Source organism: Lynx rufus, unplaced genomic scaffold (genome assembly GCF_022079265.1).
Source record: "Lynx rufus isolate CCGP_SWC_20201006 ecotype Redwood Valley unplaced genomic scaffold, mLynRuf1.p SCAF_1, whole genome shotgun sequence".
Classification (NCBI taxonomy): Eukaryota; Metazoa; Chordata; class Mammalia; order Carnivora; family Felidae; genus Lynx; species Lynx rufus.
This window is the reverse complement of record NW_025814823.1, coordinates 109,246,003-109,272,640: the sequence shown is the minus strand read 5'-3', so window position 1 is coordinate 109,272,640 and position 26,638 is coordinate 109,246,003. Positions and strand designations below refer to the sequence as shown.

General features: G+C 48.1%; 1 protein-coding gene across 1 annotated transcript; it reads right to left on the bottom strand.

The window, feature by feature from the left end:
* Nucleotides 1-282: 282 nt before the first annotated feature.
* Nucleotides 283-26,382, bottom strand: SLC22A5 (solute carrier family 22 member 5). Its single transcript, XM_047084400.1, has 10 exons — nucleotides 25,940-26,382; nucleotides 18,254-18,357; nucleotides 11,786-11,940; nucleotides 10,612-10,783; nucleotides 9,286-9,412; nucleotides 7,478-7,578; nucleotides 5,584-5,798; nucleotides 3,239-3,421; nucleotides 2,077-2,212; nucleotides 283-1,713 (listed from the first exon to the last, which is right to left on the bottom strand). The coding sequence occupies exons 1-10, from the start codon at nucleotides 26,330-26,332 to the stop codon at nucleotides 1,626-1,628; spliced, it is 1,674 nt and encodes a 557-aa protein (XP_046940356.1). The 5' UTR covers nucleotides 26,333-26,382; the 3' UTR covers nucleotides 283-1,625.
* Between the last annotated feature and the right edge of the window lie 256 nt (nucleotides 26,383-26,638).

The following is a 26,638-nucleotide window of genomic DNA, read 5'->3' as shown; positions in this document are numbered from 1 at the left end:
CCTCCCCCTTGGAATCTTGTTCCCAAATATGCTACCTAACTGCACAGAAGCACTGGTCTCAGGCCCTGCTTTCAGGAGAACCCAGGCACTTGTGCAAGAAGGCTGGCTCATTCCACTGTCAATTAATAAAGTAAAGGTTTCCGGCACACAGGGATTAAATCTTAGCCTGAGAGACTAATCACCGATCACTGCAACAATGAGCCCAAGCTGACCCAGACAAAAGTCAGGCGGTAGTGTGGCATGACTCACCAAATTGTGGAAATAAAGGTTGTAGGCAGCAGCTGTTATTTAAAAAATCATTTTATTTATTAAAACATCTTCATTTACCAAGGCACTTTAGTAGCTTTCACAAAAATATGGTTTTTATCCAGGTGAAGCATCTGCTTTTGGAGTACCGTGGTAACATAATCATAAAAGAAAGTTACACTGAACACAAAATATCTCCCAATGTTACACGACTGAAGTGAGCAACTCTGAAAGACTGTGAACACAGTTTAACTTTCTTCTTTGTAATTTTTTCCCATGATTAGGTATCACAAAAGGAACTCTTACAGTGACGTCATTTTTGGCACTCAGAGAAGTGCTTGTGGCTAAGGCTGATTTCTTTGCACAAAGGGCAATGGCAGGCCATCGCCAGAGTGATTCTGGGTTGGAAAAAAAACAAAGACACAAACCAGGAGGCTGAAGAACAAGACTTTCCTAAAGTCTATTCTGAAGGGCAAATAACTTAAGCAGAAAAAGACATAACAAACAACAAATGAACAAACAAAACACAAATATACAAAATCTACATTATAGTTTTGAGAAAAGAGATGAGTTTGCTTGCCTCTCTTTCTCACTGATACACTTCCTTCCAACCATACATCAGAAACCACAGAAGCTAAGAGATGTGACTCACACAGCAGTGGAAAACAAGAATAAAAGATTCAATGATGCACCTTGTATGGGCCTGGACAAGCCCAAGGCTTTGATCAGATGTAAACAAGTCAACCCAGTAGTCACACTGAGTGGCACCAGAACTCACAAATCAATGCACTTGCCCTTCTTCCATTATCTGCTCAGTTCCCTCTGTATTAATTACCTTTAGGTTTCCCCAGATCTGTGCTCTCCTGCCTGGGGGAGCAACAATCCCACTTAATACCCCTTAAGACTAAGAAAGTGTGAGAAAGCAAACCCTCTGTGCAATTATTTGTTTTCCTCTAAAGTGCACCACTAGAGGGAAATGGGGAGAAGATTTGGGGAGATAATTAGACCTCCAGTTTTGTCAGGAGTCTTTTCAGGTGGCCTGAAATTAAGATGTAAATTTACATGTGCCTCTCTTATTCTTCCAAGTCCCATTGGTTCTGGCGAACAGTTAACTTCTTAGGGAGTGCCAAGTCCACCATCCACCAAATCCGGGAGTTAAGATGTATCTAAATTTGTCACTCTGGAGGGAAGGTAATGCCCTAGGGCCACATGCAACCTCTGAGTCTGGGTGTCCAGCCAGGAGCAAGTCAGACACAGAGGCAAGAGCATGAAGGGTGGAGATGTCCACTGCTGAAGGGCTCAGTGTCTGCACAACAGCACAAGCTGTTTCTGACAAGACCCTGTCCCTCTCCTCACCTTCTCCCCCACTGGATGCTGTGTTATAAGGCTGTACTTTTAAGCACTTTGGAGCTTTCTTCACCATCTTTTAACATCCTTGTGTGGCTTGGAGTTTGCCTGTACTTTATCCTACAAAAACAAACAAAACTAGTGTTAGCAATGAATCTTTAAAAAAATGTCTACCAGTCTCTAAATAGTCAAACAAAACCCAGAACTGAGATGATCTCACTAAGGGGGAAAAATCTTACAGCAGATTCTAAAAGGTTTCTCCTGGTCTCTTGCTGTCCCAGAGCTTGTGGGGTGGTGGAGATGCACATGGTGACACTGTGGTCTGTCTCAGACCAGACAGGACAGTCTCTAAGCACCTTGCCATTTCTAACCCTCTGATGGCTAAACTAGCCCACGGTGTCTGGGAGAGTCTGTAGGGAACTCTCAGCCAGGCCTGGACCCAGTGCATCAACACTGCAACCCAGCAACCCAGCACAACCTTACCCTTTGACCCTCAGCATCTGGTCAATGGTGTCTGGGAGAGGGGTGCCAAAGCTCTCTGGGAGGAACAAGGTGAGAATGGCTGTCAGGATAGTCAGACTTCCCATGAGAATGTAGGGCAGGAAGCGGTCATAGGCACCTATGGCAAAGACAGAACTCTAAGCGAGGGATGCAGTCAGACTTGGCCTCCCTTCCTCCCTTTGTGCTCCCAGGACTCTAAAGGGGACCACGTGCCTTCTCAGCCTCTGCATCTCCCACAGTCTGAGCTACCAGATTGAAACCTGGCACCTGGACAGGTCTCAGAACACAGAGTTGGCACAGACGTGCCCAGAGGTCCTGCAGCGCCTCACGGTACAGGGGAGGGGTGCGGGCTGGGAGGAGGGCACTATTCCTATCTCCCAATGCTGCATTTCCACGGAACTCGAGGTTCTCATCCAGGCACAGCAGTAACTCCTCCACCTTTCTAGATATGTCACAACCCGCTCACTTTGCCTTAAGGCCAGATAATGTGTTTCTGCTTGTCAGATTCATGTAGCATGTTCACATGTTCTGGGTACTTTCAAGGCGGCCACCAACCCTCCCCAAAGATGTGCAGGCTGGGGGTGTGCAGGAGGGAGAAGCTGCCATGGGGAAATAATTCCAAAGAAGAGAAAAATTGTGCCCTGTTACATAAAATGGCACAAAGCATATCTTTACACAGTATAGAACCATGGTGTAAAACCAAAGTGTTCCAAATTACGGTAATTCTCAGTTCATCCATCAGACGTCTTGAATGGACATCCTTCCCTCCATGTTCCTTTTATACTCTGACTCCAAGAAGAAATTTCTTCAATTAAGTACATGGGCTCCCTATACCATGCTGCAGTTTCTTAGGACAAGGGAACTAGATTCTTTGATGGAAGGCCTGGGATAGCCAGAGCAGAAACAAAACTCTACTTATCTCACTGATTTCTAGCTAGTGCGTAGGTCGTTTTCTGTTTACAAGTGAGTGCCTCCTCTACAGTGTGCCTGGACACAGGCCCTCTCTAGGCATAGATCTGGTACTGGATGGATCCCATCTGCTATGTGTGCCTGCTTTGCTGTTAACAACCCACCAGAGCTCACATTAAAGGCAATCAGTGCTTCCACACCACGGCTCCTGCATGCCCCAGCCCACAGGACTTACCGAGGTAAACAAAGTAGGGGGACACAATGCTCCCCAGGCGGGATGCTGTGGAGCTGACCCCCACACCCATGTTTCTGACCACTGTGGGATACAGCTCGGCTGTGTACACGTAGACCATGGAAAAGGCAGCAGTGACTCCAAACTTGCCCACCATCACCAGGACAGTGGCCAAGTAATACAAATCTGGAAAGGCAAAGGGAAGGAAGTAGAAGGCACCAACCCACGGTACGCTGCTATTAGGCATTTTGTATCTTTTTTCCCGAAGCAAACATATTTTCTCCTTTCTGGGATATGGGGGACAGTTTCTCTAATGACCTTCTGTGGGATAAGAAGCTGTAGCCAAGATATCCCTCCAAGTTGCTTCCTGAGAGGAGGCTGGAACCCACAGCTGTGTGAGGACATGCCCTTCTCAGCCTATAGACCACCGAAGTGAGCCTCTCAATAGCCCAAGTAAACCTGCTCTAGTCCAGAAGTCACTAAAGACATGCCTGGCGAGGGGTCAGGTGGCACCCCAGAACCGCACACTGCAGGCACTGTGGAATCAATGAATGACCTGTGGATGAATGGGGTTCCATTCTAACTCATTTCATGCTTTCCCTCACATAGACCTTGACAATTCATAGGACAGCAGATCCCCAGGAATAATCCTATCTATCCTGCTCGCTGTACCAATGAGGCACAGTGGCCTGTGGGTCACCCTGAGCTCTGGTGTGAGCTCTATGTATATATGCCATGCCTGTGCAGAACAGTGCCAGGCTCAGGCACCCACAAACAACCACCAGAGGCCCCCATATTCATGTATCTGGATACCATGATGGAATACGAAGGTCCACACACTGTTCTGTGAATTCTGGAAGAAGGTTGCCTCCTTATCCCATCAGTAGGATACCAAGATGGTTTTAAAAATAAAATCCACTTGAGGCACCTGAGTGGCTCAGCTGGTGAAGCATCTGACTTCAGCTCAGGTCATGATCTCATGGTTTGTGAGTTCAAGCCCCACATCGGGCTGTGTGCTGACAGTGCTGAGTGCTGCTCTCTCTTTCTGTACCCCACTCACGTGCATGCACATGCTCTCTCCCTCTCTGTCTCTCTCAAAAAAAAAAAAATTGGGGCTCCTGGGTGGCTCAGTCAGTTGCGTATCCAACTCCTGGCTTTGGCTCAGGTCATGATCTTATGGTTTGTGAGTCTGAGCCCCACATTGGGCTCTGCACAGACAGCATGTAGCCTGCTTGGGATTCTCTCTCCCTCTCTTTCTCTCTTCCACTTCCCCACACATGCTCACTTTCTCTCTCTCAAATATAAATAAGATAAACATTAAAAAAAAAAATCCAGCTAGGGGCGCCTGGGTGGCTCAGTCGGTTAAGCGTCCGACTTCAGCTTAGGTCCCGATCTCACGGTCCGTGAGTTCGAGCCCCACGTCAGGCTCTGGGCTGATGGCTCAGAGCCTGGAGCCTGCTTCCAATTCTGTGTCTCCCTCTCTCTCTGCCCCTCCCCCATTCATGCTCTGTCTCTCTCTGTCTCAAAAATAAATAAACGTTAAAAAAAAAATTAAAAAAAAATCCAGCTAATGGCCTGTGAGACCCATGAGGTGCCTGGCCCGTTCCTTCTCCATCCCTTCACCTCTTACCGGCTCCCTCCTTCTCCTCAGACATGCCAGAGTTATTCCCTCCTCAGGGTCTCTGCCTCTGCTGTTTCTTCAGCCTGAAATGCTCTATGTGTAGACCCTCTCACGGTCTTCTCCATCATTCCATCTACGTCCTTGCTCACTTGCAAATGCCTGTTCTTCAGGGACACTGTCCATGACTGCTCTATTTAAACTAGCTCTCCACTGTCCTTTATTGTTATTATCAAAGGTGACCCAGTCTGCACCATATTAACCATTTTATTTACTGGTTTGTTGTCTTCACAACTAGTGTGCAAACTCCAGGAGGGCCTGGGGTTCTGTCTGACTTGTTTAATTCTGCGTCTTTAGCCCCAAGCACAGCACCTGGTCCACAGAGGCACTCCGGAGCTACTTATTGAATACATGACTAACATAGGCCCAGGTTCAAGAGTAATGGGGTTGGCTCTTTCTTCCCCCTTACTCTGCAGAGGACACATATGCACACCTTAACTTGGGAGAGTTAATGCTCACCACCAGCTCTCACCACTCCCCCAAAGCCCAAGCCATGATGAGTGTCTGGTCCCAGGAGACACTTTCTCTTGATTTTTTTGATGGATGATGCAGATATGCAAGTAAGCTGTTTCTGCGTGATTTCATTTTCTTCGTTAATGGGGGGACACAGCCTGGTAGAGAATGAGTGAGTCAGCAAAAACTCCAGACCACAGATGCATGTGGCCCCTACCTGGAGGCACCAGCTGCACGAAGAGGAGGACGCTACCGCCCAGGAAGAGGGCGGTGGCCATGGAGTAGCGCCGGGGCAGGTGCTGTAGCAGCAGCCAGGCCAGCACGTATGCTGGGACTTCAACCACTGCCGACAGGAAGCAGTTCACATAGACATCCCCATGCAAGTTAGGAGTGTCAAGGGATAGCCCAAAATAGCCCACTGAGATGGTCATCCTGGAAAAGAGTGCGGGAGAAAGCTGGAGAAATAGCATCCACGTGCCTCCCAACCTCAACAACTTTTAAAGTACAATTAGTGCAGGAAATTTAAAACTATCCTCGCCAGGAGGACAGCGGGTTTAACCCTGAGCCTTACTTCTTAGAACAAAAGATAATTTCCTCCTAACCCCATGTTAACCCTGGACCACACCAATTTCAGAGCATTCCAAATAGAAAGAGTCCCAGCGAAAAGGCTTATATAATTCAGGTAGATTTACTTTGTTGAGAAAAAACAAAAACAATAACCACCTCCAACGTGCTTCTCAGCTTTAAAAACCCTAAGCCAAAGTACTCACAAAAGCTACTTCCCTACATTGTGACCCCCCCGCCCCTAAATCCAGCAAGTGCAGAAGGAGGGAGAGAATGAGAAAAGAGGCATGTGTCAAGTAAGGTGTGACAGGACTGGAGGGGTAAGATAAAACAATCATTAGGTCAAACATTTGGAGAAAGACCTCCTAGCAGACCCGCCATCTGTGGCTCTCAGCCCAGAGGAGGATGGACAGAAGCGGCTGACCGCAGCCCCACTGTACTTGTGGACAAGGGGAGGAGCTCCCGATGGCAGGGCCACATCATCTCTCATCTACAAGCTTCCCAATGTCCCAGGCCTGGACCCTATCCCTGGTAGGCATTCTCTCTGCTGATGACCAACACTCTGGCAAACCAGACCTTTAGGCATTAGGATGTTTCGACTCATCTGCATGTTGAAACCACAGCTGGGACAATCAGGAAAAAGGAAGTGTCCAGGAGTCTCTGGGAAATCCAGAGGTGGAAGAGCACTTAGGTGAACCACAGAATAGGTGACTCATCATAGGCTGGCAAGTCTGTGGTGCAGGATGAACACCGGTCCTGTCTGAGGCCAACACAGGTGTGGTGCACTGCCCTGAGGGGTCCTGGGCAATTCCTTGGAAGTGAGTGACTCACAGTATCCCCCAGGGAGCAAAATAGCTGGCTGCCTCAAAACTGACAGCTCCAGTAACAAAGGACACTGAGATGAAGCCTGCTGTTCTCACCCAGCAAGCGCAGGTATTCTACAATCCCAAGGGTCTGGCCACTGAGCCAATGCTACCAAGGCACTAGGCTGTGCCCCCTGCTCTGGTAACTCACAAATGCCCTCCTGACACGCTTGGTGAAATGCCTCATTAAAAGGAGCCTGAGGACATCTTGGCTATGGGCCCTGCCTTCAGGACAATCTGTGAACATCCCAAAGGGAGGATGTTCTGCTTCCACATTCCCAGACAGTACTTAGCAGTCTCTGTAATGGGAAGGACATAACGTTTTCACTTAGCTCCTTCTTAAAGGCCTCCCCTGTCCTCGTCAGTCACTGTCTGAGGTGCAGGGGACAGAAACAAACTAGGGCCCACAGTGATCAAGGATCTGCCTCAGGACCTGGACGGTTTCCCCAAAGACCCCACAGCTTCCCAAAAAGCCCCCACAACAGATTTCATTCTCCTTTTCTAAGATTCCATCAAGCTAAAAATTGTGACATGCCCACTTCTTTCACTGCAAGGCAGATCCCTTACACTTTCTGATGACACAGGCTTTCAATTTGGTCTGAGACACACATTTGCAAATGAGAGGCCTGACAGCCACTGCCAGAAGCTTTGTCAGGAAGCCTCAGGTAGGTCTCACTTACGCACCACAGAATTATGGACATGACAGTGACCATTCGGATATTCCGGGTTTGAAGCAGATCCAGAATGCTGTGGGACTGTTGTTTCTTGGAACTCAGGTCTTGTAGCTGCAGGAATGATATGACAAGGGTATGGGATGGAGAGGCTGGAGACTCAGAGATTCAGTAACACGCCTGAACCCTATCATCTTAGCTTTCTGCGTCTCCAAGTTGGTGAGTGTTTTATGTTTCTTTCTTGAAAAGAAAAAGTGTGCTGAGTGTATCTTACGCTGCTGCAGAAGGCATCCCCAGGCCTTGTCGATGACACATTAGTGAGCAAGAATAAGGAAAAGTAGGTGACCCGTCCCTCAGGGGATGCAGCCAAGGCAGAGGCCCAGGCTGACAGCTCCTTCTCTGCCCCACCCCCAGCCACCATCAGTGGCCACATTCCAGGGAGGCCTTCCGAGCATTCCTTCCTGAGGCTGGCTCCCTGCCCTCTGGGTCAGAGAGAGAAACTGGCTGTGCACTTTATTGATTTGATATTTTTAAAGAATTAATGTTTTGAGTCCTCATACCATGTAGTTATTGGGTTACTTCCAAGGAAAAAAATTTCAGATAGAAAAACAGGAAAATTGACCTCAGCTTCACCCAGAGTAACTTCCTATGAAATTTGGCACAGCCAAGGACATTAATAAACCACACGTCTAAACACACTGATGTTGCTTTCTTAAGCAAACCCAGCTTTGGAGTTTGTTTTTCTCAAGTTAGCAGTTCAACCAAAGGTCAAATTTTGACTTTAATGGAGCCCCTGAAATAGCCTCATTTCCTCAAAGATGCCAGTGGGGCTTATGGGTTCACCCAGACTGACCCCTCACTGAAAAGCCACCAAAGCTACCACACTTAAAAGCCCTCCCTGCCATCTACTCCCGCCCTGCCATCTGTGTGTCAGAGGCCCTTCCAGTATGTGCTGGGTGGGAGCTGTTGCTGGGCCAGCACTTAACTGTGAGGCAGGCAGGGCTGTTGGTGGCCAGCAGCTTCTCTGATGCCTGTAATAACTGGTCTCCCTTTCCTAAGCCCTGGTCTGCACCTGAGTCCTGAGTGTTTCTCACGTTCCTTCTGCACACACTTCAGCATGACTGCTAGTGGCTGTTCTCACAGCCTTGTCTTCCCATCAGATCAGAGACACATTCCAGGACCCCATCAGCCAGCAATTACAACTTCTAACCTCTTGTGGTAGTCATGAGACTAAGGAAAACTGCCTGCTCTAGATGGTGGAAGGAGAGGGAACAGGAGGGAGAATCAAGACCCAGGAATAAGGCAGAGCCAGGAAATTACCCATGGCACATGAGAATAGGGTTTGCAGAGAGGGGTGGCATAGGCGGAAAAGGCAGATATCAAAAAGGAGCTGGCTCCAAGATGATATGCAACACGAATGACTGGTGGGTGGAAGGACACTGGACATTTCTAACTCCAAACCTACTTTTGCTCCATATTTTACGTACTATTTTTTTAAAGATGAGAAACTACCTAAGACATGAGAAACAATAATTCCCCATGATGCCAACTTCATGCAAGTCCTATTACTCAGAGTGTTTATTATTCAAATTAATGGTTTAACTATATGATTGCCTAGAAGAGAATTACATAAGTATGACAACCAAAGGTGAAGGTGAAGAGATTTGGACAACTGGTACCTTCTCCTCAACATGTGAATTTGAACAGGACCTGCTGCAGGGCAGCTGGGGCTTGGGCAGAGAGAGGGCTGGGCTCCTGCGTGGTGCTGGCCTAAAATCATGGTCACGGACACCCTCTGCCCAGCTCCCTCATGGCGCTTACCTCACTTGAGTCAAAGATAGTTGAGGGTGCAACAATTCCATTGATTTTGGCAGCCCTGCGGATGATGACCTCTGCCTCTTCAAATCGTCCCTGAGAGATGAGCCATCGGGGGGACTCTGGGATGAACCTGGATGTATAAGCAATAATCTCACTGGGACAGTCCTGCCCAACAGACTAGGTGCAGCATAAGTGGAAGTGGGAAATGGGGTTTTAGAGTTTACATTTGGGGAATGTCTGGTGTTTCCAAGCGAGAAGCAAAGAGATGGTTGACACTATACCCACTAATGACCTAAGTGTGAGCTTTTGAGTACCCTCAAGAGTGCACAAAATTTGGAGGGTCCTGCGCACCGGGACGAGATTCCTTCTTAGGCTGGCCACCTCCATTTCTAAAGAATGGTGGTGCCACCTGCTGGACACTGAGGAGAAAGGCACAAGATAAGTTCCTGAAGCCTGGCTTCTGTCCTGGGCCTGGCCCAGTCCAGACTCTTGCCCTGTTGTACTTTCCTACTTGTCCCCAGCATCCACAGAAGCTTCTGCACTGGCCTCTTAGCCTGTAGTTTTTCCTCACTTCCCACCCCTGCTGCATCCAAATGACTTGTCAGATCCCCTGCCTATGTTTATCAAAGCACCCGGGACTTTAAGACTTTATGGATCTTATTTTCTACCTCACCAAATGGACTCTGCCCTTTGGTCATGACCAGGAAGGACTCATGCTCTGCTCTGTGTCCTCTCCCACTATGCTCTGTAATGCTCTCTGCTCTAAGGGGAGCAGTGATCTCACCAACCCCACCTGCAAGGGGCAATTCCTGCCTCAGCCGCTCTGCTGTGTTCCCACTCTTGGTATGGACAGCCTCCTCTTTGCCTGTCCAAGTCCTCTATCTTGGAAGCCCATATGGAGCCTGGCTTCCTCCCTGTAAGCCAGGGGACTCTCACTTCCAGTGCTCTCCCTCTTCTCCCAGTGCCTGTGGTGTGAGGTCTTGGCAACACACAGCTGGAACCAGGGCCTAGGCAGTCTTGTCAGTCTGATAACTTCCTGAAGGTCATACTAGACCCCATCGTCTCCCGGCTACAACTTCTTCCTCTCCTTGCGCTTCAATAAACCCAGCACAGGACTGAGAACAAGTCTGTTGATGTCTGGGGATTTTGTTTTGTTTCCTTTTTGGCTTTTCCGGTAGGGAAAAAACATTCTGAAACAACTTACAACTAATTTACACTCCCTGTCTCTGGGAGCCCAAATAGGGATTTGTGGCTTGCTGCTGCCCCCTAGTGAAGGCCAGGTGGAAGACATCCTGTGGATGGGCACCCCTGGGCACAGGCGACACTCACCACCAGAGCGCGGCACACAGCACCCCCGGCACCGTCAGCGCCAGCAGCAGCATCCGCCAGTCTCTGATGAAGTAAGCAAACAGTGGCAGCAGCACGTAGCCAAACGCATAAAATATGCACACTCCTAACGTGGAGAATATAATACGAATCGACTTGCCAAGGATTTCTGTTCCTGTTCAAAACAAGGGAGGAGTCATGTTAGCACTTTAATTTAGGTAATTTCCTTTTTGATTTTCTCTTATGTAATTTTCAACAGAAATGGAAGCAGCCACGCCCTAGGAAACGGTGGGATTCTGAACCCCATGCAGTCTGAGCGCCCACTGGGGGTGCCCCACGCTGGCCTCTTAGGCTCCTCAAGGACAGTTCTACCTTGAAAATTTTATCACTTCCCCAAGCTGTAAACTAAAGATGCCACGTTAGGCCTCAAAATGTACTCCTCATGTGAGGAAGAATTTATTAAAGGGGAAGTCACTATGAAGGATGCACATGGGGGCTTAAAGGAAATATTTTTAAGAAAAGATTATTCTATTAGACGTGAAGAGAAAGAAATAATCCTTTCAGCATACAACCCAAGGAACCCAAAGACCAATAAGCTAGAGTTGGATTCCTCCAAACAGTGAGAGTGGGACTTTCAGTGAGAACAGGCCAAAGTACTGCAGTGTGTTCTTGGAATTAAAACCCTAAACATCACGAGACTAAAGTCCATTCATATCAATTCGTTCTTTCCAGTCACTTTCCCTGGACACAATGCTTTACAGAAGAGGCAGTTTTCTTCCTTGGCAAGCCTACCATTCATGGCTCTTGCTCCTCACATCATGTCTCCATCTTTCCTTAGCAACCTTAGCTCTGGGAAGGCTCTTTTTTTTTTTAACAGATGATCTTGGGTGAATTCTAGTAAAGTGGCTATTGAATACTAATGGGGCCAAGATCCACATCTCAGAGACCAGAAAAGAACTGGAATTCAGCCTTCAGGCTACCGTGCTCCTAGTGACTCAAGGCTGGGCACTCAGAGGACTCAATTTCACTGCCTACAAAACTAGGTTCAAGCAGTGCTGGTTGGTGTTGCTAGAGACCACTTCCCCTTGGGGGACATCATAGCTATCTCCAAAGAGTGGGTGGTGGGATGATGGTGAAACACAGGATCAAGTACTCAACTCCAACTTGATGGCCATACCCAGGACAAATGCTGCCACATAGTTGGAGATCTGGCCCATGCCCACAAGGACAAACAGTACAGCAAACATCTCAAAGTTCTTCGAGAAGATCTGTAGGAAGCTGAAGCCTGTCTGCATGCCCATGGTCACAAACAGCACGTTCTTCCGACCAAACCTGGGAAGAGAGTGACAGAGATCCAGCTGGGAGGAGGTGGCAGAAATGGGCTCCACCAAGATGGGCTTCCCCCAGAGCTCTCCAGGGAGGGGCTGTGGACAGTGCTGCCAGGGTGCAGTACAAGGACAGTCCTGGTCTCCAGTCCCTGTGCTGTTACTTGCCCTCCCCACTCCCCAGGACCAATGTTCAGCCCAGACACCAGGACTGCCCCCAAGGTAGTGCCAGAAATATGATAATGATTGCAAGGGATTGAAATGTATTCATTATGCTTACACCCATACATTCAGAATGTAGCTTTTTACAAGAGAACTGGTTTACTTTGGAGGATGATGGAGAAACAAGCCATTTTAAATGAAGACTGGTAAATAAAGGAAAAGAAACAATTGTCACATATCCAAAGAATGTCAATAGGAACCAATAATAGGTGAGGGGAAATATCATTTTATGAAAGCATTCCAACTATTAAATGAAAGAGAAGTGATAAAATTAGAATATCACCATATTATAATCTTTAATAAATGGACAGATTTGGGAATTATGTTTCAGTGACTGCTAACGGTCTTTTTATGAAAAGATAACTGAATACTGCATGCATGATTTCTAGTCTCACTAAAGGGTATGAACCTGAATCTGATCAAGTCTCTATATCCAACTACCAATATGCAAGAGACACAGAGAAAAGAGGAATATGCTGAAGTGCACCCTGAGTATGCATTCAGCAAAATCCAGACAAGAAAATTCTACAGAGGAACAATCCAGAGTGCAAGAGATAAAATATATGGTAAAGAAAAGGATGGAGGCAGAATCCCTTAATCAAAGTAGACTAAAAGACATATCAAAAACTTTTTAAGTGGCCAAGACTAGACCTGTGTTTAAGGATGCACATCAGGAGGATAAAACTACAAAAAACCCACAAGGAAGTAATTAGTATAAAAGTCAGGCTGAGGGGCACGTGGGTGGCTCAGTCAGTTAAGCATCTGACTTCGGCTCAGGTCATGATCTCACGGTTTGTGAGTTTGAGCCCTGCATTGGGCTCTGTGCTGACAGCTCAGAACCTGGAGCCTGCTTCAGGTTCTGTGTCTCCCTCTCTCTCTGCTCCTCCCCCACTCATGCTCTGTCTCTCAAAAATAAATAAATGTTAAAAAATTTTTTTAAGTGAGCCTGGTGGTTACCTATGGTGGAGAGAGGCTGTTGTACTTGAGACGGGACATGTGCATGGGGGCTCCTGGGTGGCCAGCAAGGTTCTATTTCTTGACTCAGTGGTAGTTACAAGGTTATTTCCCTGGAATAAGTCATCAATCCACCACACACTTGTTCTGTGTGGTTTTCTCTATGTTCATTTAAAAAATTTTTTTTAACTGTTGGTTTTTTGGGGGGTTTGTTCTGTTTTAAAGATAGTATCACAGTCAGAGAGGAACAAGTCAACGTATTTCAACCAACCTAGCAGGTTCAGCTGGAGTCTGGCCAGGGCTGGCTGATACCCATTTTCATTCAATGAATGTTTACTTGAACCTCAATTATATACTAGGCACTAGGGATACTTCTGGATTATAAAAAAAAAAAAAAATTGTTGTTTCTACCCTCAAGGGACTTACAGTCTACAGTTGGTGGGACAGACAGTAATCACATTCTAATCAAACAACCACACTACTGAGAGTACAATTACACATGGACATAAGCGCACTGAATGATCACCACTCAGGTTCACAAGGGATACAACAAAAGAAACTACTCTGGCCTGGGACTAGGGGGTGGGGATGTGGGCATTCAGGGAAGGGATCCCCGATGATGGGGAGCTGATGAGGCCCGAAAAAGAAGTTATTACTGACAAAGGGAAGTAGGCAAAAGGGACCAAGCATTCACAGTATAGTGGAGGAGACCAACATTAATCAGATGATAACACCTCTTAATTACCAATTTCTGATCAGTGCAATGGAGAAAAGGCACAAGGAAGCATGAGTTGGCCTTCATGGTTGAGGAAGGTTGGGGTGATTGGGGAACACAGAGAAGAGCATACACAAGTGCAGCTGGAGGAGACAGGAGGACATGCGCAGCCAGCAGCCAGCCTGAGTGGCGTCAGCTGTTCAACAGAAGGCTGCCGGGGTTGGTGTGTGTGTGGGGGAACCAAACCGCACAAGGCCTTGGTGCCATGTTAGAGTTTGGTGCTTGTCTCCAATGAAACAGGTTTAATCTTTGTTTTTGGTGCTAATGGCATCCAGTAGGTAGAGGCCAGAGATGTTCTAAACATCCTAAAATGCCCAGGATGTCTCCCACAACACAGAATTTTCTGACTCAAAACATCAATAGTGCCAAGGTTGAGAAATTCTGGTCTAGAAGGAGACCATCTCCCCCTGCATTGTTACATAACAAGAGTACCCTACACACAAACCTAGGGACGGCCCCTTCCTATAAGGAGACAGGGATAGCCTTTACCCATGCTGTCCCTTCCCATGGGTTCCCTGGGATGGTAGGGAAGAGAAAGACCCAGGGAATCCTTACATAGCACCAGTTTTTGGCAGTCCAGGGCTGGGACCAGAAATGCTCGCTGTTAAAGTCTGTCAACAAAATGTCAACCACACATATGTTAGAAAACCAGGAGATATCTGACTACTTTTTTCTAGGGCTATGCCCTCTTGTAATTCACACACAAGAAGGTAACTCGGTATCTTCAGGTAAAATGCTGCGACAACCCAGGATTATTTTAACTGCTCTTGAATTTCAGGCTTATTAACATTCTAGAAAGGAGACTAAATCTTTGCCCTATACAAAAAGTTACTGTTGATACCCTAGACAAGTTGAGGGCATGAATCTACTGCTCTGAGGTCATTTCTTTGGCATGAGGTCATTTTTTTGAGCCAGCTTACTTAGAAGTAATGAGATCAGAAACTGTCCATCCCGGCGAGCCTGGTGCCTCCCATAGGGGTGCAGACAAACTTGAGAGGTGATGCTAGGAGCTGAAGGCAGGGCTGCACCTACAACAGCTACACTTTTAGCTGCTTCATTTACTTGACATAGATGACCCTACTTAAAAGAAGTCTGCTCACGTTTTTTACATTTTTAAAATACTGCACTTGCCCTTTAGAAGGCTAAGGTAGTCCTCAATGTACTCATTAATTTTCCTTCTACTGTTTGCTTGGGATCACATCTGTGGAACTTGAACACTCTCCTCAGGCATTCATGGTGTTCCTGGTAATCAGGTTCTCAGGCTATCCCACAAAGATCTACTTAACCCATGACATAGTTGACCCAGAAAAATGCACTGAGTTTCAACTTTGAACTTGGGGTACTTCCTCCTTGATTTTTACATCAAGGAAATTCCTCTGAGTCTTAGCTGCCACTCAACCCCGTGAGAGGAGATTTCCTACCGACCAGCCCATTTGGAAGGTCTCAAAGAGCAGTCCTGGGCAGCCCCTGTTCTCACTCTACACCCTTCCCAGGCAATCTCCTCCACACTCGGGGGCTTTGCCAAGGGTTCTACGGAGCTGACAATTCCCAAATGTGTTTCTCCGGCTCAAACCTCTCATGGAGCACCATAGCTGTACATCCAACTGCAGGCTCATTTCATCCACTCAGGCCTCTCCCAGTCACACCAGATTCAGAACACTCAAACTGAGCTCCACTCTTCTCCTACAGACATGGTCCTCTTCCAAAGTCCTTTGTCTCAGAGAAGGGCTCTGTTGTACAGGCCCCAAATCTTCCTTCTTCTCCTGCATCCAACACACAGCCAAGGGCTGTTGGTTGGACCTCCTACCTCTCTTCTCCATTTCTACCACTGTCAGCCTGGTCCAAGCCATCATTTCCCACATAAATACTGTGACAGCCTCTTATGTGGTCTCTCCACAACCCCTCTTTCTCCCTTTCAGTCCTTTCTCTGCAAAATTATCAGATAATCGTAAAAAAAAAAAAAATACAAATCTGATTATACCACACTCCTGTTTTTACAAAACTCTCAGCTCCCCACTACTCTGTGACTAAAGCCCAAATTCCTGTCCATCAGCTAAGCTTGGCCTGCTCTTCTGCTTGGGCCTCCATGTGTCATGCTTCCTCTTCATACCACTCTCCACACATCCACCAAAGAGGACTTTTTTCCAGGTTCTAAAGTGTGCCGTCTCTTCTGGAGTCTAGGCTTAAGTACAGCTCTCTTTGCCCAGAATGCTCCTTCCTCTCTGCACCCCTTTATCGCTGGCCAGTTTCTACTCCTCTTTCAACTCCCAGCACATTGTCATCTCGTCGGGGTAGCTTCTCCTGGCCTCCTCTGTCAGACTCTCTCTTAGCTTCCTGTACTACTTCTCTGTATCACTTACACCACAAAGGACAAGTACATGCCTCAATTAGTTGTTTAGTACATTCTGCCTTGATAGAAGGCAAATTCTGGAAGAGCAAGGCCCAAGAACAGTAGTCCACACAAAACAGAGCATCAAGGCTCTAAGGGCCCAAATCCTAGCTCTGCCACTTGCTGGCTTTGTGACCGTACAAGCGATTTAACTACTGTGGGTTTCATTTTCCCTGTCTGTAAAAATAAGAGTAAGAATACTTCCTACTTCATAGGGTTATGATGAGATTATTTGTTCTTTCTTTTAAATTTGTACAGTGCTTATGAGAGTGTCTAGTACATCTTAGGTGCCATGTATTTGTTAGATAAATATAAGTAATCAACTGATGCTTACTGCTAGATTAAAGATCTAGGGAAGCAAGGTCTTTCCTCCAAAAGAGCAAGTGTCTCAGGATCGTCTAGAATTGTCAATCAGTGGTCATGGCCCACCTGACTCTTTAATGCTCACTGGTGACTGCGGGAATTTGATCCTTTTCTAATTTTTTTTTTAACTTTATTTATTTATTTTTGAGACAGAGACAAAGAGCATGAGAGAGAGAAGGGCAGAGAGAAAGAGAGAGAAAGAGAAGGAGGGAATCTGCACTGTCAGCACGGAACCGGATGTGGGGCTCAAACTCAAAAACCGTGAGATCATGACCTGAGACGAAACCAAGGGTTGGATACTCAACCAACTAAGCCACCCAGGCACTCCGACCCTTTTCTAATGGCTAGATGACACTTGGAAAACACAAATCTAGTGAGAAATGCATTTATTTCTCATGAAGAAAGGATTCTCAGGTAAAAACAATAATCTAAACATGCCAGAACACCACCCTGAGTTTGTGCTATGGGACAATATGACTTTGTTCTTTAAAAAAATTTTTTTTTTAATTTATTTTTGAGACAGAAAGAGACAGAGCATGAGCAGGGGAGGGGCAGAGAGAGGGGGAGGCATAGAATCCAAAGCAGGCTCCAGGCTAGGAGCTGTCCACACAGAGCCCAACGTGGGGCTCGAACACACAAAACATGAGATCATGACCTAAGCGGAAGTGGGACACTTAAATGACTGAGCCACCCAGACACCCCTGACTTTGTTCTTAAGGTAGGATGACATTCTTATCCTGAACTTCTCTATTAAACCCCAACCAGCTAGGAGAATGCTGGGACTCCACTGGGTGATCCAGTACAGCCAAGGACCTTGGGTGAAGGCTATTCTTCTCACTGTGGACTTCTCCAACAGACCTTGGAGCCCTAGAGTAAAAAGACAGGGTATAATGGATCCCTCTGAGGACTTCATGGAAACCATGGACCTTCCTCCAGAAAAAAATGCTCATATACAATCTCTAAAATTTTGCACATAATTTCAAGAGTAGGTGAACTCCCTAAGCCATGAATGGAACTTGAGTTAAAAACCTTGGAATTACACAAATAAGCTGCTTGTGGGCCAAAATAGCACATTTTCTGCTTGTTGTGAAGTAGGTAAGATAACCAAAGGTCTCTTAGCTAAGAGGCACCATCCCCATGAACCCAAGAGTTCTGCCTGTTATGCCACTACCATCTAGTGAGATCTCCTCTCACCATGCAGAGAGAATGATGGTTTGGAAAATACAGAGGTGGTCATTCATTGTAGGCCTTAAGATCTGCGAAAAATTCATCTGCATGTGTGTGGTGTCTACCTCTCCAAAGCTCAGGGACACGAAAGAGTCACCTAGGGAAAGCCAACTAGGCTGGTACAAGAAGTGAATTATGGCATATTTCTGGTTCAGTGGGATCATGGATATAATTCGCTCAGATTGTTCTGCTAAGCAAGAATTAGACAGGAGGTTGTTGGGTCTCTTTACCTAGTATGGAATATATACTATAGACACAGCTTCCTCTTCTTTTAAAACACAAGGCCCTGGGCTGAGAGACTATCATCTGAAGTCAAGCGCCAGGCACGTACATGCTCCTTGCTCGGTCCCATGGTCCCCTGCAGCTGCAGGAGACAGACACCCACCTTACCTGTCTGAGAGCTGCCCCGAAACAAAGGAGCCCAGCAGCACACCCACGAAAAACAAGGAGACCGTGAGTGGGGCCTTCCAGTCATCCTCACACACCAGGTTCCACTGTAAGGGAGCAAAGGGACATATCACTCACTTCTTTTGTTAAATGTTTTAAATTTAAGACTTCTTGTTAAATTAAATGAGAATATCCTGCATCCCTGCAGGTTCTGTTTACATTACTGCACCGGTGCATGACCTCATTCAGGCAGGCAAAGGCTCATGTGGGCAGCGAAGCAGAGAGGAGGTTGCCCCTCACAGGGAGAGTGGGCCCCTCCCATCCTGTTTTTCATGGCTTTCAGCTCCATTGTTTTGCTACCAATTTGAGGAGGGGGGGACAGGTAGGGAGCAAATACTGTGGCCTTTCATGGTCACTTCTAGGAATCTGTGGATGGGGCAGGGTACTCTTTCAGTGGGGTTGAGGCCATTAGGATGAATGGCACAGGAATGGGTCTAGAGTGGGAGTCTGGGGCTCTAAGAGTCAAGGCATCCAGCAAAGGACTGAAGCCAGAGGGCCCGGAATGCATCATGTGGATCTGTTCTTGCAGCTGGACCCAGGTCCCCACTCTGGGCCAGTGAGCCCTGGGATCCTTAATGCTGTGCTAAAAACACTAGGCCAAATTACAGCCAAGAGCTCTGAGCTGGGAATCAAGAAACTGGGTTTAGCTTCTGCTCTACTGTTAAGTGGTTATCCAATGTCAGGTAAGATTTTCCTCCCTCATTGTGCCTTAATTTCCCCATGTGTAAAACAGGGATCGAGGTACCGAACAGGCTGCTCCGCTTGAGTTTCCCAGCTCCCAGTGCATAGTTCCATCTATAGTTACCATGAAAAGAGATCTGCAGGCATGGGGAAGCAGCTGAACATTCATATGGTGGGTTGCCCCAGCCTAACAAGGAGCCAAAAAAAAGAGAGGAAAAGACAAAACAAAAAGCTTAGTGGTTCCCAGAAAAATGTTTCCCAGAACAGAGAAAGATGGTGCTCAGTAATCACCAAGAAGGCTGCCCTCCAGGAATGCAGACCCTTGCCTGTCTGGTGCCAGGCTGCTGGCCTGCCCTCCATGGAGCCTGCTGGCTCCCCAGTAACAAAGGGGTGGGGCGATGTGCAGCTTCCAAGAAAGCATTTCTTCCAGGCCAGTGACAGGGGGAAAAACAAGCCTGCTTCCCTGCCCCACTGGGCATGTGTGCACATAGCCTCCGGGCACCTCAGAGGGGTGTGAGGCAGTCCATGAAGAACCCCCACAGCTAACAATAAGGGTCACTTGGCCACATAACTGGCTCTCCACTCTGGAATAAGCATGCACCTTGGATGGGCTGAGAATGGTGTGGTGATCCTCACTGCAAGGAAGAGGTAGCAATCTGAAACTCAAATCTAGAGAAGTTTAGGGGCGCCTGAGTGGCTCAGTTGGTTAAGCATCTGACTTTGGCTCAGGTCATGATCTCACGGTTTGTGAGTCTGAGCCCCCCTTCTCTCTCTCTCTCTCTCTCTCTCTGTCCCTCATGGGATTCTCTCTCTCTGCCACTCGCTTACTTGTGCGCGCTCTCTCTCTCTCTCTCTCTCTCTCTCTCTCTCTCTCACACACACACACACACACACACATCTAGAGGAAGTCCAGATTAGCAGGAGGCAAGAATAGAGGAGCACCAACGTCCAAATACTCAGGCAGCCCTCCTACCCCCGCAGCCTCAGTGGTGCTAGCATCTAGATACCATCTCTCTTCTAGGAGGGTGAGTGCTCCCAGGGCAGTCCTCATACAGACACGGCTGCTACAGTCAGGATGGGAGTGACCAGGGAGTGAGAGCTGGGGGACTCGGTAATGGGGTGCGAGCCTCTGGCTGTTAGGTGTTAGAGCTTCAGGGGCCAGATTACGACTACCACCGCAGCTCCTGACTATGATGGGCTCTATTCCCAGCCAGCACGCATTAGTTTTGTAGCAATGGAGATGCAAAACTGAAGAGTCAGTAGCTGCTTCTCAACAGGATTCGCATGAGGGGTGGGGACTGATACAGCTGAGATAGACTGGAAATCCACAGGGGCTTCTATAGTGAGTTCTGGAGCAGTAGACCCCTCCCCCAACAATGTCACGTCTCCTGATACAGGCTTATAGGGAATTCTGTGCTGACAAGGCCAGGTGTTACCTGAAACCAGGTCAGACTATCCCCTGCAGGAGACAAGGTGTCTGTCATGCTCATCTTGGGATAGATTCCCAGGGCATCTTTCCAGTACCTGCAGCCTCAATCCCGCCACTTGGTCCAGGCTGTCCTTACTCTGGGCAAGTGTGTAACTCCTTGGAGTAACTGGGCCCTTTATCTACCACTGAAGATTCTTAACAATCCTCAGGACCTGGTTTTGGGCCTCCAAAAGCAAACCTGGGTTGACACTTCCTTCCTACTGGCCACAGACAGCCTATGAGTAGGGTCAGGAAAGATAATAGGTCTCAAAAAATGAAGACAAGGGCAGCCATGGACTAGATCCTACCCAGTCAACCCATTCAGTCAACCCAACGTGTCAGCCACCAGGATTGCAGTGGACTCCAGGATTTGGCTTGCATCCTCTTTAGCAGAGGTGGGCTGAGAAGCCCTTAGAGTCCAGGCTACGTATCAAGATTTGTGTTTGCAGAGGAATCTAGTGTTCCTATCCTGAGCTCGTGGCTCCCCAGCTGTGACTAAAGCAGCTATAGACTAGCTCATGGATGCTTCCTCTTGGTTCGTGGGATAGGCTGGTACTGGCTGATGATAGCAAGTCTCAGTGTTAGAACTAAATGTGTGTTTAAGATTCAGGTCATGAGTCTAGCATTGTGACCCCTCAGCTGGGTGAGCTGTGAAAACAGACAACCTGAAAAAATCTAAGAGCCACTCTGGCAAGGGTCCAGACTTGCCATCCTTCCTGTTCAGAAATGTGCCTCTCTACTGGTGATGGTTTCATGGATCTCTCTCACTCAAAGCTTTTCAAATTGTACACTTTACTTATGTGCCATTTATTTTCTGTTATTTACACCTCAACAAAGCTGTTAATGTTTTTTTGTTTTAATGTTTATTTATTTTTGACAGAGAGAGACAGGGCATGAGCGGGGGAGGGGCAGAGAGAGAGGGAGACACAGAATCCAAAGCAGGCTCCAGGCTCTGAGCTGTCAGCACAGAGCCAGATGCAGGGCTGGAACTCACAGCGAGATCATGACCGCGAGATCATGACCGCAAGATCATGACCTGAGCCAAAGTTGGACGCTCAACCGACTGAGCCACCCAGGCGCCCCAAAGCTGTCAATGTTTTTAAGAAGAGAGAGAACTGTGTCTCTTGTATGCAGTATATAGTTATAGCTGCTTCTCAGTTATGGGAAATAGAGATGTGATGTAGATCCCTGGGACTAAATGTTCTAACCTGTGAGTTGGCTGGAAGGGAAAAAAGACAGGGTCTGTGCCCATAGGGCAGAAATTCTTCCTGTGATGTACCTGGCCTGACTGCATCAATGGTCAGACACGCTATGCTGGTAAGCACCACCTGTTACTGAATGCCATGTGTTCCTACACACATTTCATCCTGCCTCCTGCTGCAGTTAATGGCAGATCCTTGCCCCAAGGCTGTCTGGGCAAGGAGACAAAGAATTTGCTGCCATATCCTCTATAACGCCTGGCAGTGCTCTACAGAGGAGAGGCTATTTGGTACATAGTTGAGTGAGGGAAGACATAAATAAAAGGGCTGTTAACTTACAACACCACAGTATCTTTTGGGCTTGGACCTTAGGCTTGGCTGCTCAAGGCCCAGATGAACCCAAAGCTTCAATCTCTAGAATTTTTTCCTTTTTTTTTCTTTCTTTTTTTTTCTATTTAACCCCCTCTCTGTGTCAGCTCTAAGAACTTTAACCCAGGGTGTCGGTTCTCAGCCAGCTAGAGCAGGGCTCAATCTGACCACTCATGTCTAGATGGTTCTACTAAGACGGTGTGTACAGGGGCCTCAGGGACCCAACAAGTAACTTCTCTGGTTGCCATGAGCTCCAAAGGCAGGGCTGAGGGTCTGCTCACTCACTCTCCCTTGAGTGAGACATGTCAGCAAAGACCTAACAGTGAGGCACAAGCTCCGGGTCTTTCCACACTGAGTCAGCCCAGCCCTGCCTCCCCGGTTGATGTGGTTTTTCCTTCAGGCAGGCTTGTAGATAGCAGTGAGGGCTGTCCTATCTTCCAAGACTTGGTACCTGAGATAAGACTGACAGAAAAGCCAGTCCAGAGGAAGAGACTTTCCAGGACAATAAGGAGTGAGTCAAAGTATTGCCATGGGCTGGGGCAGGAGGCTTCAGAGAAGCAGAGAGTGGCCAGAAGCAAGGAAACACACATGACTCCCAGGTCTTAGCTGAAGACACCCTAACTGATGGGTGCCAGAAGAGCTAGAAGTTTCTCAAAGAATCTTTCTGGATGCTAGCTGGGCTAGAGAAATACCAAAAAGCAGGTGGGCCAGGCAGCCTGAGAAATCACCCAGGTTTCAGAAGAGGGGTAGTCCTGAATCAAGAAGCACTCAGATATTGGAGCAACACTGCAAGGTGGGGTGGCTGATTCTCGTACTCCAGGAATGACTGAGGGGCAGGGAAGACGCCAGTCTAGAAGCACAGGGACCACCAAACTATTCCCGAAACATTCCCTTTCATCGCATTCCTTTTCACCTCCTTTCCGCCAATCCCAACACTTTGTCACAGATCCATTTAGGGGCAAGCCACAGTTTGTGGGCTGGGAGGTTACATTTTCTTTAAAATATTTTGGTCAATGCTTTCTGACCACCTCCAAGTTTCCCTTCTATGAATTAAACTGTCCTTTCCTTCTTTAGCTCTCAAACTTTAGACAACATTTCTTTTTTTTTAATTTTTTTTTTCAACGTTTATTTATTTTTGGGACAGAGAGAGACAGAGCATGAACGGGGGAGGGGCAGAGAGAGAGGGAGACACAGAATTGGAAACAGGCTCCAGGCTCCGAGCCATCAGCCCAGAGCCTGACGCGGGGCTCAAACTCCCGGACCGCGAGATCGTGACCTGGCTGAAGTCGGACGCTTAACCGACTGCGCCACCCAGGCGCCCCTAGACAACATTTCTTAAGTTGTTCATTAATCCATTCACCAAAAATTTCCTTCAGTACCCTGTCTATATCCAGCCTCATGTCAGGGAGATGCAAAGAGGTAAATCTACCACAACGTTTAGTACTACATGTACATACTTGATAACTTCAACAAGGAAAAACAATTAAACAGGAGACCTATGGTTTTCATCTTCTGTTGAAAAACAAATAGGAATTCAATACCAATGTACTTATAAACACCTCTATGTATGATTTGGGGCTGAGGGCAGGCTTGAAGCTTTATCAGACCTGGAACTGGCTGCAGTGATCAGCAGGCCAGGTCCAGGTTGGAAGAAAATGGGTCTTAGAAAAATGGAGCCATCAGAATGTTAATGCAATAGCTTCCAGGGGTGACTATTCACCTAAGAGGAACAAACAGCCTTGGGCTTAAGAGTCAGACATTCCAGAATCCCAAAACAAAGGGCTAAGTAATGTATTAACCTTGTCTCCTTGCAAAGGCTGAAAATGTATATGTAGGTAAAAGGGCAGGCAGCTCTTATGAAACTGCCAAGACAGCTACATAAATAGGCTAAATACAAAAAAGGAAAAGACTGACATTGGCAGCAATGTAGCTCAAGGACCCTTCCACTATAGCTGACCTTTGGGAGCTCATCAGTGCCACCACCAGTCTTAGCCCAAGACAGGATAGGGGCAGTGAAGCAAGAGCAAATGAGTAGGGTAAGCCAAGGGACTCTAGAAGTCAGGGTAAAATCCAAAGAGATGCCATGAGCTTCTCGTGAATTCACTGCTTCCCCTTTCATTGGGCAGCCAGAAGCAGAATTTGCAGGGACTCCTGTGTCATGAAGTATGGCTTCCCCTTGGTGGCCTCAGCAAGCAACCTGAGGGACAGCCTCTGCTTTCACAACTCACTGGCTTCCAGGGGTGTGACAGACTTGCTTGTGACGCTAGGAGCGAGGACTTGTAATGACTAGGAGTTTTGATTCTCTCTCGACTCTTGGGTCACAAAGCACTGTCAGTGCCTCTCTTGTCAAGTATCAATACCTCAGGACAGTGGAATGATATCACTAGCTGAGAGATCCCAGTGGGGCTCAGATCACACTCCTATTACATATACATGGCAGTAAGGAAGCACAGATGCTGGGGACATCAAACATCCAAACATACAGAGCACAAGCGTGCACATCCATGGACACAAGAGGCTCAAGGCAGTGATCAGACTCCCTTGAAGGGTGACAGCCTCCAGAAGCAACATAAAAGAGGCCTCCAGAACCCCTGTGGGCTTACAGGAGGGTTTGATGCCATATCAGGACCTGTGCACAATCCCTTTTAGAACTCTCCCTGTGAACCCTGCCCTCCTTTCAGGTTGTTTCCAGCTGTTCCAGACTGGAGCTAAACATTCCAGATTCAGCGAGATGCCATTGCCAGGAAGCTTTCTCTCATCTGTGAATCCCTGATCCTGACACTTTGTGAACCTGGGCACCTAGGTGCCTATGGAGGACTCTTTTCACTGCTCTGCTAGTTCATTTCTGCTTGAGACCCCAGGGAGTCCAGTGTCTGAATAAGATGCAAAGCACATCTACAAGCATCCGTTAACGTGATGCCATACATGTAGTACTAATGACTGCAGGGTCACTGGGAGAGACAAAGCTACCCAAAAAGGAAAATCCAAGGGGCTGGGGAATAAGAAGCACCCCCCGCCCCCATGCTTCCTATGAACTAAAGTTGTATGCTTTAAATCTGCCCAACGACATGGCCTTCGAATATTCTAAAGCATTCCAGGTGAACAAGTCAGCCTGAATCGATGTTCAGATGAATGGGTCCTATAATTCTGGTAACTAAACATAAGCAAAAGGTAAACAATCTCTGATAGGGTATGAGTAGACCGACATTTTGGGTGAGGGTGGGTGAGGAAAGAGTAACTGGAGAAAGGAGCACCGTGACTATTTTATACACATGCTTCCCTTAGTTTTACAAGTTTTTTTTTTTAACATTTTTATTTATTTTTGCGACAGAGAGAGACAGAGCATGAATGGGGGAGGGGCAGAGAGAGAAGGAGACACAGAATCCGAAGTAGGCTCCAGGCTCTGAGCCATCAGCCCAGAGCCCGACGCGGGGCTCCAACTCACAGACCGTGAGATCGTGACCTGAGCTGAAGTCGGACGCTCAACCGACTGAGCCACCCAGGCGCCCCTACAAGTTCTTAAGAAAGGAGTGTTTCTCTCTGAACAGATGCCAAGAGGCTAGAGAAAAAGCGGTGACAGCCCCTTGGCCCAAGCTCTGAATTTGCTCAACACCCCCATCTCCATCTAGAAAAAGTCTTTGATTATTCACGGTCTTAGAGTATCTATTAGGGACCACCGTGGCCTTCTTGGCACCCTCTTCAAGGTGGCCATTAACAGGCGGCTAATAGGACACTCGTGCTGGTAGGGGCATGGTCTGGTTGGAAGTCACTTTTCAAAGCGTTGCCTGGAGGATGCCCACTTTGAGGTGGATAGTGTATTGGGGGAGAGAGAGTGACAGCATCCAGCGCACACCTTGTGGGGTGCAGTGCGAAGGTCCTCCCCATGTCCTCGGCCCCGGGGCTAGTACGCACCTCAGTCACGATGGTGGACAGGTAGATGTCCTGGCTAAACTCCCAGCCATCCAGGCAGCTCTCCTGCTCCAGTTGCTCCAGATCCAAGTCGCGCCCCGGCTCCAGCCCCAGGGCCGAGAAGTTGGCGATCGCCGCCAGCCGGTAGCGCCGGCAGCTGTGAGGCACCTCGCGACCGTCCTGCAGCCGCAGCGGGATACTGTGGTTGCGCCACGCGCTGCTCAGGTTCGCGGTGTCGGGCACCCGGCAGCGGTGCTCCGGGGTGGCGGCCAGGAACACGACTGACATTCCATTGAAGCCGTTGGGGATGATGCTGGCGCTGAGCAGGAAGAAGATGAGGCGCTGGAAGGGCCCCCACTCGCCCAGAAAGGCGGTCACCTCGTCGTAGTCCCGCATGCCGCCTTCAGCGGCCAGCGGCGCGCTGCCCGGGGTCGAAGGACGCGGGGGCGCGCGGCAGCGCGCGGGGGCGGAGGCGGGGGCGGGGGGGGTGGAGCGTGCGCGTGCGCGTGCGCGTGCGCGCCAGGCCCTCGCCGTGCAACCCAGAGAGGGAGGGGTGGTTTGTCGGCCCTCTGACTGAACGGGCTGTCGCGCTCCAGACGCCATAGCGGCCTGCCTGCAGAGACCTGCTTTACGTAGAGCTCGAGGCTGGGGCGGGCTCTGGGCTTAGCGGCGCAGACGGAGAGGCGGGACTGGGTCTGTGCG

What these genes read in the sequence shown, in the direction of transcription:
- SLC22A5 (XM_047084400.1), bottom strand. Translation starts at nt 26,332, where the DNA reads ATGCGGGACTACGACGAGGTGACCGCCTTTCTGGGCGAGTGGGGGCCC. An exon ending in CTATCTTTGACTCAAGTGAG is followed by an intron (nt 7,579 to 9,285) that starts GTAAGCGCCATG and finishes TCATTCCTGCAG; the next exon opens with CTACAAGACCTGAGTTCCAA. An exon ending in CGTGCAGCTGGTGCCTCCAG is followed by an intron (nt 3,422 to 5,583) that starts GTAGGGGCCACA and finishes TTGCCTTTCCAG; the next exon opens with ATTTGTATTACTTGGCCACT.